General features: G+C 44.2%; 1 protein-coding gene across 5 annotated transcripts in view; it reads left to right on the top strand.

Moving 5' to 3' along the window:
- LOC147029018 (nectin-3-like) overlaps positions 1-17500 on the top strand; it is a 427027-nt gene that overhangs the window by 230703 nt on the left and 178824 nt on the right. Inside the window, exon 1 of one of the 5 annotated variants that reach the window (XM_085876141.1) lies at positions 1003-1183. The exons of 3 other annotated variants lie outside the window; for them this stretch is intronic. In XM_085876141.1, the coding sequence (XP_085732267.1) occupies positions 1081-1183 (103 nt within the window). In that variant the 5' untranslated portion in view covers positions 1003-1080. Of the gene's footprint in view, positions 1-1002; positions 1184-6575; positions 6708-17500 lie in introns of those variants that run through there. One more of the 5 variants, XM_085876145.1, reaches the window with a different exon arrangement.

Genomic DNA, 17500 nt, shown 5'->3' with positions numbered 1-17500 from the left:
TGCTCAAATTAGTGGAGACGATCTAGTTTTACTTTTGGTTGGAAGTGCCTTCATATATATATATATATATATATATATATATATATATATATATATATATATATATATATATATATATATACAGATGTTTGGTTCTACAGAACTTCAATATGGATACAAACAAACACGACATAATAGTGACCGAAGCTTTTTGTGCTGCATTCTTCAGGGTAAGATCGCAGCAAGTAAAGGAGGAAGTGAAGGCGTGTGCTTATTTCCGAGAGTCTCTATCAGGTAGACACTGATTGGATCAATGTTGACATCTTTGTTCACATAATCAATAGACAAGGTCTTTTTCAATGGGAAAAACTTTATAAAAACAAGGTCGTGGGTGGAGAAATATTTATGATTTAACCCCCCCCCCCATAAATTCAGGAACTGAAACGTCCTTAATGGAGCCACATTATGACTCGCATTTCTGAAATGTCTGGTCCTGGGTTTAATAACTGATGAAATCCAATCAAATTGAATATTCCAGCATGGAGTGATGCACTGTGAACATGTTACTTCCAAAAGGACATTAAATGCCTGTCCGATCTGTGATGTGCATATCATCCAGAGGACATGTTGTCTTTCAGATCACGTGGTATTTTCAGATTAGAAGTTACTCTTAATCATTAAAGTTTTATGCTTCGACCATTGCCATTTCTGTACTTCCTAAAAGTATAAACTAAGTAAATACGATGTACAGTACAAGTTTCCAATGAAGTGAATGAGCGCAGAAAAAATAAAAAACAAAGTATAAATAGAAAAGAGATGTTTTATGAAATGTTAGCCATTACCAAACAAGACAGGAATGTATTAATGAAAAGACACAGATCTAAACCTCTCCTTGGACATGTTTTGAAATAGGTCCACAGCACGCTGATGAGAACATCACCCAATTGTTGATGTTTCTGCATTTTTTCAGAGAAGATACATTCTAATTGAATTTGTCAATTTCCTTCTGCTTTTTTGAAACAGACATCTGAAAGGACATAAAAAGCCACAAAAACAAAGCTGCTGAAAGCTGATCGTGTTGTAGGTTTTGAAATCGAGACCATGCGGATCGCATCAGATTTGTATGGCATGACCCTCACTCGACGGTGCGGTGACTTTGTGTTTGTGATCGCGATATTGTGGATATTCACCATTCCTCTCTGCCGTGAGTCTCACCTCGTGATATTTTAACCTTACTTTGTATGAGATCCTTCACAAGGAACTATCAATGCGTAAGGAGGCCATTATGTTCATCATGCCTGCACAATGGTTGTTATTCTGCAATAAGTTGTTTTTAAATACTGAGCTTCAAGCAAGGAAGCAGTACTGGGAACATTTTTAAAGAGTACTTGTGTGACCGGGATGGGGTTCAAACCTTCGATCCCCCCACACCCCCACACCCCCACACCCCCAAACTCATAGTGGACTCGAACCAATTTACACCATCGGGTTTGGTTATATAAAATGAGGATATTTTTGTTTTGTTTCCTGTAATTTGAGTGAAGGTGGATCCGGTGATGATGAAGTGTTGATGGTAGAGGATGAAGAGGATGGGCAAAGTGTGTACTTTAAACCAAAAGCTAAAATTACATTGTACTGTAATTGTGTGGTATATACAGTAAACCCTTGTTTTTATCGTGGGTTTGGTTCACAAGGTTTCCACTTCACACACAATGGTGTATTCTTATTTATTTATTTATTTATTTATTTTAATACCAAATTGAGGCTCTTGTAAGAGCTAATACACAGAATCGGATAACAAGGCAAGGGACAAGTGTGGTGGGAGATGTAAGCACAAAATAGTGGGGAACAAAGACAACAGGATATCTATGGAAGGGAGAGGGATGGGGTGGGTTATACGAGGTAAACAACATGGTACGACAAGGACTTTCAGGAAGGAAAACAGGGAATTTGAAGGAGGTGGGTTTGGGGTGGATTAATGTGGGGAGTAAAGATCAATATTTTGGATGAGGGAAGACATGAGATGGTGGTGAATAGATGTTTTGAAGACCTGGAGGGAGGAGTGGGATTGGAGAGAGTATGGGAGTTTGTTTGAGAGGCGAGAAAAATGAGGAATGAAAGAGAGAAGGTGAGCAGTGATTCTTGATTTTGGCAGTTTCACCAGAAGGGGGTTTTTGGCGGACCTTGAGCGCCCTGAGGAAATATAGGGGGAGCATACAGATCACAGACTGTGCAGAGGGGGCAAGGCAGGAGAGGAGACTGTGGAAGAAAGAAAGACCACCGACCTGCCTCCAGTGAGAGAGTGAGACCCAAAGACTCAGCTTCTTCGAGGGAGATACCAATGATCCTAAAAGTCTTGGTTTCCACAGTGTGAAGTCAAGCTAGGTGTGGGGCTGGAGCACCCCCGGCAAGCTTTGGAGGCTTGCTTGGAGATGTGGCTCTCCCAGGAAAGATAGATGGGGGGTTCAGATGGTCCTTTTGGAGAGACACGGTGAGGGTGTGAGATTTGTCAGGATTGAAAGACATATTCCAAGTGCTTGACCAGCTTGACATTTCATCCAGGTCTGCAGGGAGTGAAGAGGTTGCTACCTGCCAATCAAAGGTATGAGAGATGGTACTGCAGAGGAAGGAGTCATCAGCAAAGAGATCAAGAGGATTTTCCAGGGAATGTGAAAGATCCTGAAGAGATGTGCAGTGCCTTCAAGACCGCAATCCTTAATCTTTCCGGTCAATGTCTTGGAACTCACAGAAGAGCGAAGAAGAATTTTGTCTCAAGGGACAGTGGATACCATTGACCAGAGTTGCAGGGCCAGGGTTAATTGCAGAGCTGAGCTGTTCAGGTAATTGAGGCGTAAAACTGTACGTGTGCTGACGGTGGCCAAGGAGGTCTATGTGTGATTACTGAGTAATCTGTGAGGGGATAGAGCATCACCTGTGGTCAAGTGATTTTTGTCCTGCTTACAGGGGAATTCATGCATTGCATCCCTCCAAGCGCATCCCCTCAGTGTACTGCCATGAGAGCAGAGGGTGGTGGGTTATTGACAGAGGAGTCTGAAGTGAAGTCCCGCTGGGCCGGATACTTTGAGCGATTGCACCAAGCTGATCCAACAGCTGTTGAGTTGGATGTCAGGGGTTTTACTATCCCTATTGCTGATCTTCCAATCAACTGTGATCCACCTCCATTTGTGGAAACACAGGCTGTGGTGAAACGGGTGAAACGTGATAAACCTCCTGGAATCTGAGACATCCATGGTGAACTTCTCAATGCTGGTGGAATTGCTGTATCATGTAGTTACATTCAGTTGTGTGATCTGCCTGGAACACAGGCATCTTCCCAACTGACTGGAAGAGGGGCCTTGTTGTTGCTCTCTGGAAAGAGAAGAGTGATTGCCAGAACTGCATCAACTACCGAGGAGTGACGCTGCTTTTAGTCCCGGGCAAGGTCTTAGCTTGGATAATTACCTCTGGCACCGAAAGTGAAGGAGGTTATGCTTTCACCCCTTTCTGTCTGTTTGTCTGTTTGTTTGTTTACGTGAAGGATATCTCAAAAAGTTTTGGACGGACCCAAATGAAATTTTGTGGACAGGTTCGGTGTGTGACATGGACTAACTGATTAGATTTTGGTGGCGATCCCTATTCGGATCCGGCTTCTCGAACTTATGAAGTAATTCTTTACCGTCCACAAATATGGATAAGATATCCATAAGATATGGCCAAAACCGAGATATAGCACTACTTCTCAAAAAGTTGTGGACGGATTTGGATGAAACCTGATGGACAGGTTGGGTGCATGACAAGGACGAATTGCTTAGATTTTGGTGAAGATCCGGATCCAGATACGTGAATTATTTAATTTATATAGTTATTTTTCACCATTGAGAGATATGGCCAAAAACGATGTAGTACCGTACGAGTGACAGTTTAAAAATGTATTGGGCCCGATATGTTCTCATGGATCATGCATTACGTGGTGGAGGTATTTGCTCTACTGATTGCCCTTCCAGATCTTGATAGGGTTCACCAACATCTGCTTGAGCACCGGCAGCCAGAGCAGTCAGGCTTTTTAACAAAGAGGTCAACAATTGACCGTATCCTTGATCTTTGGGTGCTCATCAAATGCAGTCGAGGGTTTCGGCAGGGGCTGCTTGCAGCCGATGTTGATCTCTGCAAAGCATTAGATTCAGTGAATCAGGATGCCCTTTGGAGGATTCTTGGTCTTCGTGGGGGTGCCACCAAGACTGATCAATCTGAAGTCTGAACTAAATTCTGGTACTGAGAGTGCGGTGAGATGTGGTGATACCACCTCTGACTTATTTCCAGTTGTTACTGGAGTTTGTCAGGGGTGTGTACTGGCCCCCACACTTTTCAGCACTTGGATAGACTTTATTCTGGGATTGATGTTGGAGAGATTAAGCTGCGGTGCATCATTTGGGAATGTCAAGATCTCTGACCTTGATTTCGCAGATGATGTAGTCATCTTTGCAGAGACTCTGGATATTATTTTGGGGGCCTTCGAGGTGCTGAATGAGGAGTCAGAGCTGCTTGCATTATGGGTTTCCTTGGTCAAAACTAAGATTCAGGCTTTCAATGACATCTTGGATGCTGCTGTCTTGTCTGTACCTCTTTGTGAGGAGAATGTTGAGGTCATGGAGAGATTCACTTCCCTTGGCAGTGATATTCATGTCTCTGCTGGCTGTGAGCCTGAGGTCAATAGACGTCTGGGTCAGGCCTGGGGAGTCATTGATTCACTGGATCATGGGGTGTGGCGCTATCGGTACCTGTGCAGGAGGACGTAAGTCCACGTCTTCTGGTCCTTGGTGCTTCCAGTCTTGCTCTCCGGATGCGAGACTTGAATTCTGACCAGGGGTCTGAGATGGAGACTTAATTCCTTTCTCCCAGGTCTCTTCGGAGAATCATTGGCTATCACTGGTTAGACTTTGTGTCCAACGAGCGGTTGCTGAGAGAGACTCAAATGAGATTTGTGACCTGCATGGTCCATGAGTGTCAGCTGCGGCTGTATGGACATGTGGCTCGTTTTCCTGACACTGATCCTGCTCATGGGATTTTCTCATTGAGGGAGCCTCATGAGTGGAGGAGGCCAAATAATGGGCTGACCACGCGCCTCATGGTTGCAGCAGCTTGATCAGCATCTCAAGGAGATGGGGATGGGCCAGGCATCGGCATGAGGGATGGGCAGACAGAGGCCCTGGAGTACCGGCAGAAATGGAGGCAGTGATGTGCTGCTCCAGCACATGCTGCCATACCTGACCTTACGTGAGAGATCATTGATGAAAACCAGAAAAATATGGTAAGAGGAGATGAGACGATTCCATTAAAAGCCATGTGTTGCTGACTGCGACAGGAGATGAAGTCCATGAGCCATGAGTGGAGATTGCCTTGGATACCACAAGAAGAGAGTTTGGTGAGCATTGCGGGATGCCAGACCAAATCGGACGCTCGTGATATGTGTTGGGAGATGGCTCTGATTGTGTGAGGAGGTGAAGGGTTGTGTGAGGGAGGAGAGGTGGAGGTAGTGAGAGTTGTTGACAGTTGATGACAGATTGTAGAAGAGCTAGGAGAAAGTGTTGGATGTGGAGGAGGACAAAGGGCTGGTGGTGAAGGGATGAGTAGCAGTCGGAAGTAACAAGAGAGGGGGCAAAGGGAAGTGGGAGATTGGAGGAGGTGGAGGAATGAGCTGGAAGAGATAGGTTTGGTGAAGGAGGTAGCTTTGTTGATGTGATGAGGGTAGCTTTGAAAAGGGGGAGTGAGGGGTGAGATATGAAGGGGGGGGAGAATTGAGGGAGAAGGATGAGGAGGAAGAATTGAGGGTGAAAGGTGTGGGGGAGCTTTTGAGAAAGGTGAGGGAGAAGAGAGAGAGTTTGCTTTGAAGAAGGAGGAGGTGGCTGAATTGAGAGGGAGGGGAGAGGATCAGAGTAGGCACTGTCACGGAGGAGGTGGGAGAAGGGAGGGGTGGGGAGAGGGGGAGGATGAGACCAGGTAGTGGTATGGTAGAGGTGGGAGCAGGTGGGGTGGGAGGGGAAGAACAAGGTTAGAGGGTGAGATGTGATGAGAGGAAAGAGAGGCCATGATTGAGATATATTGAGCAGTGTGCTGAATGAGAATGTGAGACATTTGAAAACCATGCAGTTTCGGTTGTCAGAGGGGGAACTGCTGGAAAGGCAGAGGATAGTGGAGAGATGCTCGGATGATGGGAAGGGAAAGGGACAGGGTATAACAGGGCAGGTGTTAGGAGGAGGTGCTGTAGATATAAGGAGGTGGGAGTAATTTGCACTGAAGTTGGAAAAATAGAGAACGATTAATAATATAATGGAAGACGAACATGTATTGCAAAATGGGATTTTAAAAATCTGTAGGTCAGAGAATCATTTACATACATTGGAAGATGGATGGAGTGCAGAATAATTGACAGAGTGGAAAAAGGAAGTGTTGTCACAGATGAATTTTTTCGACACATCATGAAAGAAAGGTCAAATTGAACACAAGATTTTGAAAAAGAGGAAATGCACAAAGAGGGGAAGTTTAAGCATTGTAAGAGACTGGTTTTGGGGTTGTTGTTTTTTAAGATTGGGGAAGAGGGGGGAAGAATAAAGGAAAAGTTTGAAGAAAAGGTCGTGAAGGTGTGTCGTGAAAACCTTCACGATCAGAGTGGGATTTGGAGTGAAGGAAGAAGTCAGTGCAGGACATCTCGTGGTTACATGGGGTATAAGGTAAGAAGGGAAATGGTTTTTTTGTCGTTGTATTTTTTTATATTTTAAGACATGGAACAGAGGGTATATTTGGGAGGGATAGGGGGGTGTGGGGGAAAATGGAGAAAATAAGAACTGATGGTAAGAAGGAGAAAATACAAATATACACGATTGTGCACATAGACGGGTAGACGGGTAGGCCTCAAGGAAACCCGAAATGACAAGACTGACAAAAACTCACCAAATAGCACAAATTCTGAAACAAAACCGAACTAGGAACACAGTAAACACGGAGGAAACAAAATAAGCAGTCAAAACGTGACAAACAACGACCAGAAACTTATCTTTGAGAAAGTTGGCAGAGACCCTTGGAGAGAACAAACCGGCGCCCCAAAAACCGGAACCGGAGATTCCAAATGGGGTAGGGATGGTTGCCTGTGCCCACACGGGATTTGAAACGGGGTGGGGATGAAGAAGGCAAAAATGAAAATGGCGTCTTCTGGCATTGAGCCGGCAATCTGGGAGTAACAATTCAAATTTATTACCACATATGATATAATGGTGGTGAGGTGCTCCATTTGAAACTGTTTGTACGATATATGTATCTTTTTGATGCCAATGGTCAATAATAAAAAAAAAATATTTGCATTGGAATCAGTTAGTGACCAATTCAAAATTAACAGGAGGATAATTTTCTGTTTGCCGGTATTTTTGCACGTTGGTCCGGTCTCCCTTTTACACAGTATTTTCCCCGCCGGTGCGGTCCGGTGTTATTCCTCCTCCGTTGAGGTGTCGTGCACTCAGCGCTAATGCTGTTATGTAAACTGAGACATGCAGTGCATATTGTACTGTACCTGCACAACTGTACGCATCTCTCTCCACATCAACACTGCACTCCGTGGTATCGTAATATATTATTTTATTTTGAGTTGTTGTCTTTACTTTCAGGAAGTATTTGATAAGATAACTACAGAGGATGTCGTTAACTAATTTGAGGGCTTGTGGAATGGTTGTTTGGAAACTGGCTTCATGATGGGAATCAAAGAGTGGCTGTGGGTGGGAGGATCTCTTGCTGGGAAGATGCAGGTGGCGGTAACCTCATGGGTCAGAACTCGGACCATTATTATTCATAATTTACATCAACAATTTGAATAGTGGGGGAAAGAGTCAGCTTTCTAAATTTGCAGATGACACAAAGTTTGGAGGTGTGGTGGATATCTGTACGCGCCCGCTAGAGGCTCATTGTGGTGTACATCCGAGCACGCAATAAACCAGAGTTACAACTACACTCTCGGCTCGTATCTGTCTGCACCTCGGACGCCACAATTGGCGACGATGGATTGGGATCGAATCGGCGCGTGCAGAGTGCCTGTTTTCCTCGGCAATGACTGAGTTGTTGCCGGAGCAATTGGATTGCCAGGCAAACACGGCGCCGAGAGAATCATCGCAGCTGGCGCGGTACGAGTTCGATCACCTGGCAAGGCGCCCAGTAGAGCGCATCGCGAGTTTCGCCGCGCGGGTGAGACATCTCGCCGTCGCCTGCAAATTCACGTCGAGTGAACGGCAGGCCAGGCTCAAAGATCGTTTTATTGCTGGATTGCAAGACTCGGAAATGGTTTCAGCGATACTACAGCTGAGGTACGAGGACATTACATTCAACTCAGCAGTCAAAACGGCGTCGGCTGTCGAACGGACTCTCAGGGATGTCCAAGCCATTGCCGGCCAGAGCCTCACAGGTGGTCCGGAGGTCCACGTGGCGTGGGACAACCCCGATGATCCGAGGCAAGACCTGCAACCTGTGTGAGGCCACCCCAACGACCCGGAGCATGACCTGCAACCTATACGAGGTTTTGTACATGACGTACGCTTTTACATCCCGGAGCAAGACATGCAGCCGATGATAAGCCTGTTTTCAATTGGTTTGGCGGTGACAAGACCAATGACATTGGAGTTCGAGATGAACAAGACACCGATCGTTTTTAAAATTGATACCGGGGCTGCGGTGTCGATCATGGGTGAACAGACCGCTCGTAGACTCGACGGTCGCAACCTTATCAGGTCTACCATCACGCTGTACACGTACACCAGCGAAGCGATGACGACACTTGGAATGACAGATGTATCTGTAACCTACCAAGGTCAAAGCGCCGTGCTCTCGCTGTTTGTGGTACGAGGGGAGGGGCCGGCGCTCCTGGGCCGAGACTGGCTGACTAGCCTCAGGCTGGACTGGATGGCACCAGCCATTCACCTTGGGCGACCCGTGCCGAGCCGATTAGATCATCAGTCGGAGGAGGTTTTTCAAAAGAATCAAGATTTGTTTTGCAATGAGCTTGAACAACTCGAGGACGTGCAGGCAAAGCTTTTGAGGAAGGAGGGAGGGTGCCTCCCTTCGATCCCGCGTGCGAGGTCCTGCTGGGGGCAGGGGCCGTGCGGATGCAGAGTTGGTGTCTGTTCCTTGCTTCCTACAACTACGATATACAGTTCCGTAGCAACGGGGGGCATGCCGACTGCGATGGTCTCTCGCACTTTCCTTGTGCGGAGGGCCACGGGGAGCATGCCGATTGCGACGGTCCCTCGCGCTTGCTTTGCGCGGAGGGTCCGATTTCGTTTGAATCAGCCTACCAGGTTGATGTGTTTGCACGGAGCCAGGTCCAGGGCGGGCCGGTCACCGCCAAGCAGGTTGCGGTGGAATCTGCTCTTGATATAGGACTCGCCCATATTGTTCAGGCGATTTCAACGGGGGATTAGAGCAGAGTACTCACCCGTGTCGTTCAGGCGATTCCAACGGGGGATTGGAGTGATCTGCCTTCAACGGTGGAATCAGCTCATGATCCGGCACGCGCTCGTGTCATGCAGGCGATCGTGCAACACGTGATCACCTCGGGCGTGGTCTGCATCGTCTCTGCGCCTTTGGCCGTCCATCCCGCAACCGAGCTATGGTTGTTCACAAGGTTGTTTTGGTGGCCGGGGTTGGGGAGAGACATTGAACGGGTGATCAAGCATTGCGTTGCTGGGCAGGCAAATGCTGATAAGCCGCACGTGAGCGGAATGTGTTTGATTGTGATCGATGCGTTCTCGGGGTGTCCGGAGTGTGTGGTTTTGCAGAGGTCTTCGGCGGGCATTACTGTAATGAGGCTGTGGTAGATCGTTGATAATGAAGGCATACCCGGAATATTGGGTGCTGGCAACGATCTGCAGTTCTTCGCAGATATGTTTAATGATCTTGTGCATCGCGGCGGTGTTCGACACGTTAAACGGTTTGTTAAAATGTTGTGTCATCCTATCACTAACCAGCCGGCAGGATCGTTTGTTAAAATGTTATGCCATCCTGTCACGAGCGAGCAGGCAGGATCGTTTGTTGAGATGTGGAAACGTGCTTTGCGTGAGGAGAAGTTTACGTCTGCGCCGACGGTGCTTAATGTGTTTTCGTTACTGTGTGGAAATGTGATACGTTCATCCACCGATGAACTTGTAAAGTTAATGGAACCAGCAAATTGCCTGGTTCGGATTGATGGCGGGGAGCCGGGGCAGATTCGCTGTTCAGCGTCACCCCCACCCCTGATATCGTCAAGGCCAGACGTGCCGAGTGACATGGAGCCCCCGCCCCTGATATCGTCAAGGCCAGACGTGCTGGCGCCCACGGAGCTCGCGGACTCGGGGTGTTTACCTGCTTCAGTCCTGTCCGAGGGAGACGAGCAAGCTTGTCGACCGGGGGTGTTTGATGGTGCAGGGGAAGGTTTGCCTGGCGTGTCACCTCGACCTAGCCGGAAGGCATGTAAGCTTGGGCCGTCTGGTGGCGCTGTCCGCCCAGGGCGGATCAAGAGACGTGGTACTTGGGTGGATTTTGGATGATTCGTGTCCTTTTTCACCAGTCGCTTTTTGTGTACTCGTGCCAATGCTTTTGCGAAGTGCCATTTTGTCACTAGTTGCTTTTTTGTGTCATAGTGTCAATGATTTTTGATTAGTATCATGTTGTCGTTTATACTTGTCATTTTATGATTATGCTTTTAGGAGGGAGGAGTGTGGTGTATGGGCATAGAGCGCTGAGGGGGCGTGGAGTATTTGTGATAATAGTCACGTGGTTAGGCATGCATATATCTGTACACGCCCGCTAGAGGCTCAGAGTGGTGTACATCTGAGCACGCAATAAACCAGAGTTACAACTACACTCTCGGCTCGTATCTGTCTGCGCCTCGGACACCACAGGTAAGAATAATGAAAATAGAGATTACATGTTGCAAGAGGCATTTTTGGAGTGTGTCACACAGGAGAAGTATCTGGGGGGTGACAATAGATATGGGGGTAAGCAGGCAGCACAGTCCCAGGTAGAATAGGTAAAGATAACAAGGTTTTAGGATGTATTCTTAGTGGGTAAATTATTCATCAAAAGAGGTAGTTTTAAAGCAGTGTTTGAATTTAGTGAGAACTCATCTCAAATATTGTGTACAGTTTTGATCACCTCATCTGAGGAAGAACAAAGAGGCCATTCTTGGTCCACAAGTGTGACCACAAAATAGGAAATTGGTGTAATACAACCCTTCTAATTGTGCAAATTTGAGGGTGTGTTATTTTCTCTTGTATACATGACTTAAACATGTCGAAGTTTTCCAATTGGAAAATTTTTTCTTTTTCTTTTCGCTGATAATGTTTGTTTGGGGTCAGAGGTCAAATATTGCTGGTCATGTGTGTAACATCACTTGAAAGCAGATTTTTGAACCTTAAGTTTGGTACCAGTTGATTTATTGAGAATATTGAGCACATGTTTCATGTTTGATAATTGCTCTAAATTGTTTCTTATTGATATTGTAGAGAGTGATGTTTTTTGACATTGGAAATCGAGAAGAAAAAAAACAATTAATGTCTTGTATTTGCTTTAAAGTTTATTTACATCAAGAAATAGAACTTGCATACTGAGAAATCTGAAATTAACAAACAAAGTTTTCACCTTAGTTGATGACAGATTTATTTCACTTGTTTATTTACTCAACTATCCTCGAAAGCATATTTTATATCCTTGAGAATTATCTCAGCAAGGCATCTTTTTGCTCACCGAATGAACAAATACATTTACATGCATGCCAATAAGCAGGTCTGGATGGCACAAACAAGTCAACAGTGGAAAAGGTGAATATTAATGGGTCGTGATGACAAAATATATTGAAGAGAAGAATGTTTTGAGTGTTGCAGGAGTTAAATCGAGGTGGTATAAGTATTCAAGCTAATTAACCCATTCATGCCAATAAAATCCCATATCTTATATCTATGGAATGAACAAAATACAAAACAACTTTCAATGTAAAGATGGAAAATTGTAGTTAAGTATGTCAAAAGAAAGAGTAAAATTACTTTTAATTCACAGCTGTTTCTTGTTTAGATGCAAGGAGGAATAAATAACACATTTAAAACTAAAATAAACAAAAAATCATCAAGAAAAAGGAGTTGAATGTTCAAGACACATTTGCTGTGAAAGAAAGCACAGACTGTTACTTAATTTACATCACGGAAGATCTAAGACGTACACACTCTCTTTTGTATGATTTAATCATTCTTCATTGTATTTGATGAATAAAAAGAACCTTCGAAACATTGAAAATTTCTGTACGAGTTACAGAACACCACTTCAAAATAACCAGCTGTCAAAATAATCAAAATAGTCAATAATAGATATTATGAAGTTCCATGTTGTCAATTTTCAAATACAAATGAGTGATTAATCAGCCATAAAAATGGCTCTGTCATAAATGACATTCATTGTGTGGTATTTCATTTAAACTGTGAAAGTATATGCATGCTCCAGCCAACTGCCAAACACTCTCATAACATACAATTACACCATTATTTCAGAGCACATTCTTGCAATAACTGAGTGCACTCCACCATTATCAAATTTTAATGGCATGACAGGGGCTCAAATTCAAGACCCGAAGATCTGAAGGTGTCCACCTAAACCGTTAAGCCAACACCAGGCTTCTGGAAGAGAATGGGTGAAGGAAAATCTGGTGGACGAGCCAGCCACTCTCAATCGTTAAAGGTGCATAGGTACCTCGGTGCATTGAAGAAAGAGCGGTATGGGGATATTGGCTTGTGTGCATAGTAGGTAGCTTTTGTGTGGATGGGTGATGAAATTGGGTTTGCTGCAGCACAGGCATGATGGGCAAAATGGCCTCCTCCTGCACCAATGTTCCTTGTGTATCCTTGTGTATTGTCCTTCCTGATTTTAACCATGGCTCCCAAGAGTTAAACTTGCCACCGGTAATCTAAGTGCAAAAAAGTCGAGGAATGTGATGTTTTTGTCACAGAAAGTTTTTAGGTTTTGGATGAGCTTGGTTTCGGTGAGAATGTGGCGTTACTGTGCAGACATGATGGTGTTAACGAGTCCAATGTCCACCAAATAAAGAAATGCATGGAAAACACAAGGGGCACTGAATGCTCTGGTTTTACGCCACATGTGAAGGTGACTTCCTTAAACCGCTCCGGCGCATGATGCATGAATTTATAGATGAGAGGACTAAGCACGGAACCTAATCCCATTTTTCCCATAGGCCCTTGGTCTTATTTTATGCGGATTTGGTTTATGTGGAGGTTTCCTGGAATGTAACCCCCATGTAAAACAAGGGTTTACTGTATGGGAATGGTGAGTATGATAAACAGACATGGAACGTGGAAATAAATTACTTCTATCATAATTGACACGTAATGCCTCATGAGGTAGTTTGAATAATGGATCAGGTAAAGCCAATCAAAGGATTTCCTTTATTCCCACCAAGAAAATTTATTCTCACCAAGAGAAAGAAAGCCTTCAACACATTTACCATGATACTCTTTTGTCTTTGCTTGAATGTTATGTTATCAGGGGTATTGATCTGCATTGATTTGCTTCTTATCTCAGTAACCGTAAACAATTTCTTATTGTTTGCAACTTTATTTCTAGCTGGAAAGCCATTTTACATGGTGTTCCACATGACTCCATCCTTGGTCCTCTCCTTTTTCTTCTTTCTTCTTTTGATCCATTCATGCCGGGGGACATCTGGAGCCCCTCAGGAAGTCACGTCATTTCTAACGATCTTGTGCCTTGTGTTTGAGTTGCGTCTCGGTGGCTCTTGTCTCTCTCATTTCATTTTCTACATTTCGTTGCCAAGTTTCCCTTGGCCTTCCCATCCTCTGTTTTCTCTGGGGTGCCCATCATGGTGTCCTTTTTATGATGTTGTAATTCTCCTTGCGTAATATGTGACACCTATCCATTTCCATCTTCTTCGTTTGTTTTTCTCAATAAATCTCAATCTCAATGACGTCTTCAAAATCATTCTTCAAAATATCAATGATATTTCTTCCTCCTGTTATTCTCTCTACCCGTTTTCTTCCGAGCCTGGTCTGGCTAGAAGAATCCTAGGATCTTCTTGTGACAGCTGTAGATGGAAGACTCCACTCTGTGTGTGGTCCCTTCAAATGGTGACTTTCTGGGGCTCGTATCCATAGAGAATCAATGATTTTACATTACTGAAAAAAAAACTCAGTTTTGTTCTTCTGCTGTATTTATTTGATTTCCATATTTCTTTCATCTTAATGAATGCATCTCTTGTTTTTTGTATTATTTGCAGGAAATCTGCACCCCCCCCCCCCTTTCCAGCAGTGTTGACCATCGATCCTAAATATGTGAATTTGTTTACTTCTTTAATGTTTCAATTATTGCATGTGATTCTGTCCACGGCCATTGTATGTATTATCATGCTTTTTGTTTTAGCAATGCCGACTTTCAGTTCCACTTGTTGTGCATAATGTTGGTAAAGAGTCACTTTACTCTGATTAATATAAGATAAGAATTTTATTTTGCCAAGTGTTAAGGAATATGTGTCTGTTGGTCACTCTTACAATCACAATAAATCATACTCTTCAGCAAAGTTAACGAATAATGATCAGATAATAAAAGTGAATTTAGAATAAACTCAAAGCAATACTAAAAATAAAACAATTACTCAATATATAACTAAACATGCACAATAAAATGTCAAAAAATGACAACATTGAAATGATACAATCCCTCACATTCACCCTTCTATTCCCCCTCACCTGACCAAACTAGATGGCATTCATGGAATACATATCCAGCACAGTCTTGAGAAGGACTTGGTGCGAGCCAACTATTTTGTTTTTGAGGGTCTTTTGTCTTCTTTGATCCAATATGGCTGCCAGACCTCGTGAATGATGATGTCATCTTTATCAAACCATATTTACCATGGGTGGTTGATCAATTCGTTAAAATTTTGCATTGATCGGTGAAGCTTTTTTTGCTGTTTTTTTTACTTCTTCTTCGTCTTCTTCGTCGTCTTCGTCGTCTTCGTCTTCTTCCTCTTTCTCTTCTTCGTCTTCCTCTTCTTCGTCTTCCTCTTCTTCGTCTTCCTCTTCTTCGTCTTCTCTCTCTCTCTCTCTCTCTCTCTCTCTCTCTCTCTCTCTCTCTCTCTCTCTCTCTCTCTCTCTCTCTCTCTCTCTCTCTCTCTCTCTCTCTCTCTCTCTCTCTCTCTCTCTATCTTTCTTTTCACCCCCCTCTTCCTGTTTGAAACTTCCTTATATTGCTCTGTCCATCTTTGCAATAAAGCTTTTCAGATGTTACAAAGTTCTCTTCCCCTGTTTATCTTTCAATGATTTATCACCTATTTTCCTATTTTCTGTTCTATTTTCCATCAATTGTGGTGTAATCTTATCAGCTCATGCTGTGTCTCCCTTTTCAGCAGCTGTTTCTGCTTCTCCAGCCAGGTCATCAACGTATTTCCTCTTATCCTTCCTCGCAGCTTTTTTACTTGCTTCTTTCTTCTTGTGTCGTCTTTTTGCAGCTCTTCTCTTTATTTGTGTTCTCCATCCTCGCTTTTCTGCTGTATGTTAATGATTTACGTTCTTCTTCTTCTTCCCTTTTACAATTTATATGACTTTCAAATGATACCACAATTATAGACCCCAATTCTCTGTTATTACTTCGTCAATACGAGAAGGGCACTCGGTAGAGTGCATGAATCTGCCATGCATTGTCTAATCCAGTGGAACATATTGAGCCCAATAACTTTTTGAAACATCATATAATATATCACTTTCAGTCCCATCTCTCAATGTAGAAGAATAATTTTAATTATTAAATAATTCTGGTATCTGAATCCGGATTCGGATCTTCACCAAAATCTCAGCAATTTGTCCTTGTTACTCACCCAACCTGTCCATCAGGTATCTTGCAAATCCATCCACAATTTTTTGAGACATCGTGCTACACATCGGTTCAGCCCCATCTCTCAATGGTGAATAATCGCTTTAAATTTCGATTCCAGATCGAGTTTCATATCTTCACCAAAATTTTATCAATCCTTCCTTGTCATACACCCAACATATCCACCAAGTTTCATCCGAATCCGTCCACAACTTTTTGAGATATCTTGCACACAAAGAGACAGACAAACAGACAAATGAAAAATCGCTCGTGCCGTTACACTTGGCAAAACAGAACGAAGTAGGATGGCACTCTGAAGAGTGCTTATCTCTGCCAGGCTAAAGCGGTTACGTTTTGTATGCCATTGATAGGCTGGATCTGAACCAAAATCGAATTGTCTTCTTGTCACCGAGCCAAATCAAATCCACCTCATTTTGTCATAACTCCTGCACAACTTTTTGGGATATGGATATATATATATATATATATATATATATATATATATATATATATATATATATATATATATATATATATATATATATATATATATATATATACGTATATATACATATACATATACATATATATATATATATATATATATATATATATTTATATTGTTACGGCTGTGGAAATTCGCATTACACCATAAAGGGCCCTCAGGTGAGATATCTCCATAGGTACATGTGTAGTTAGCCCAAACCCGTTGGAAAGAGGGAATTTATGTGATCCATTCGGGCTGTGACCCTCCAGTTAGTCGTTTTTCTTTCCCTATCTTTGATTTCAAACAAACAAAAACCGCCAACGATGCTGGTGGGTTTTTCCCGCCATTCTTCCCCGCGCTTGGTTTGAGGGAAGGGGGAGGGGCAGCTCGATTGGTGGATGGAGAGCGTGAGGCGGTCGGGGTGAGGGAACGCCCCTTTTCCAGAACCCTCTCGAAGGAGGGCGGAGCTGAAAACGGGGCGGAGTGAAGGGTGGAGCCCCGCGCTATAAAAGTCGGACATGGGCGGGGCGCGCTTCCTCGTCCTCGTCCTCTACCTCTTCGTCCTGGAGCTGGTCTCGTTCATCTTGGCTGGTGGTCTGGTCTGGTCTTCTGTTGGTGCGGTCCCGAGATCCCGCTTCCGCTCGGAGATAGCGCCGGAAACCCCGTCCGAGCTGTCAGGCGGACGACGCGAGCTTGGTGCACAACGCCGGAGAGAGCTCGCAGACCGCGAGAGGAGTCGGTGCCAGGCGCGACCATGCCGACGGTCGTGGGAGGACTCGACGGCCCAAAGGGAAGTGACCATTTTCTTTTCGGGGTTTTGTATGTGTGTTTCTGGCACCTGTCCGACAAGAAGAACTGTTTAAGTGTTGTCGTGTGTGCGCGTATTCGGTTTTAACCCTGCTTTCGCTTTATATGTGCATTTTGATCATTGTGACTGTAAATACTTGCCCTCCGTGCTGGTCTGTGTGAATAAACGTGCTTGTGTGAACTTGTTCCCCATTTCACTGCGTCCTTTCCTTTGTTTGACTCTCCATCCTGCTTCACGTAAGGGGTTCGTAGTGGGTGCAACATCCCGGTAATTAATCGGAACCGTCAAGGCCGACGATAACACCGCTCGGTTATCACTGTAGCACGGAA

The sequence above is a fragment of the Eptatretus burgeri genome, chromosome 4, assembly GCF_056783735.1.
Source record: "Eptatretus burgeri isolate ZD-2024b chromosome 4, Ebu_testis_v1, whole genome shotgun sequence".
Taxonomy (NCBI): Eukaryota; Metazoa; Chordata; class Myxini; order Myxiniformes; family Myxinidae; genus Eptatretus; species Eptatretus burgeri.
The sequence above is the reverse complement of the archived record's forward strand: the minus strand, read 5'-3'. Positions and strand labels throughout refer to the sequence as shown.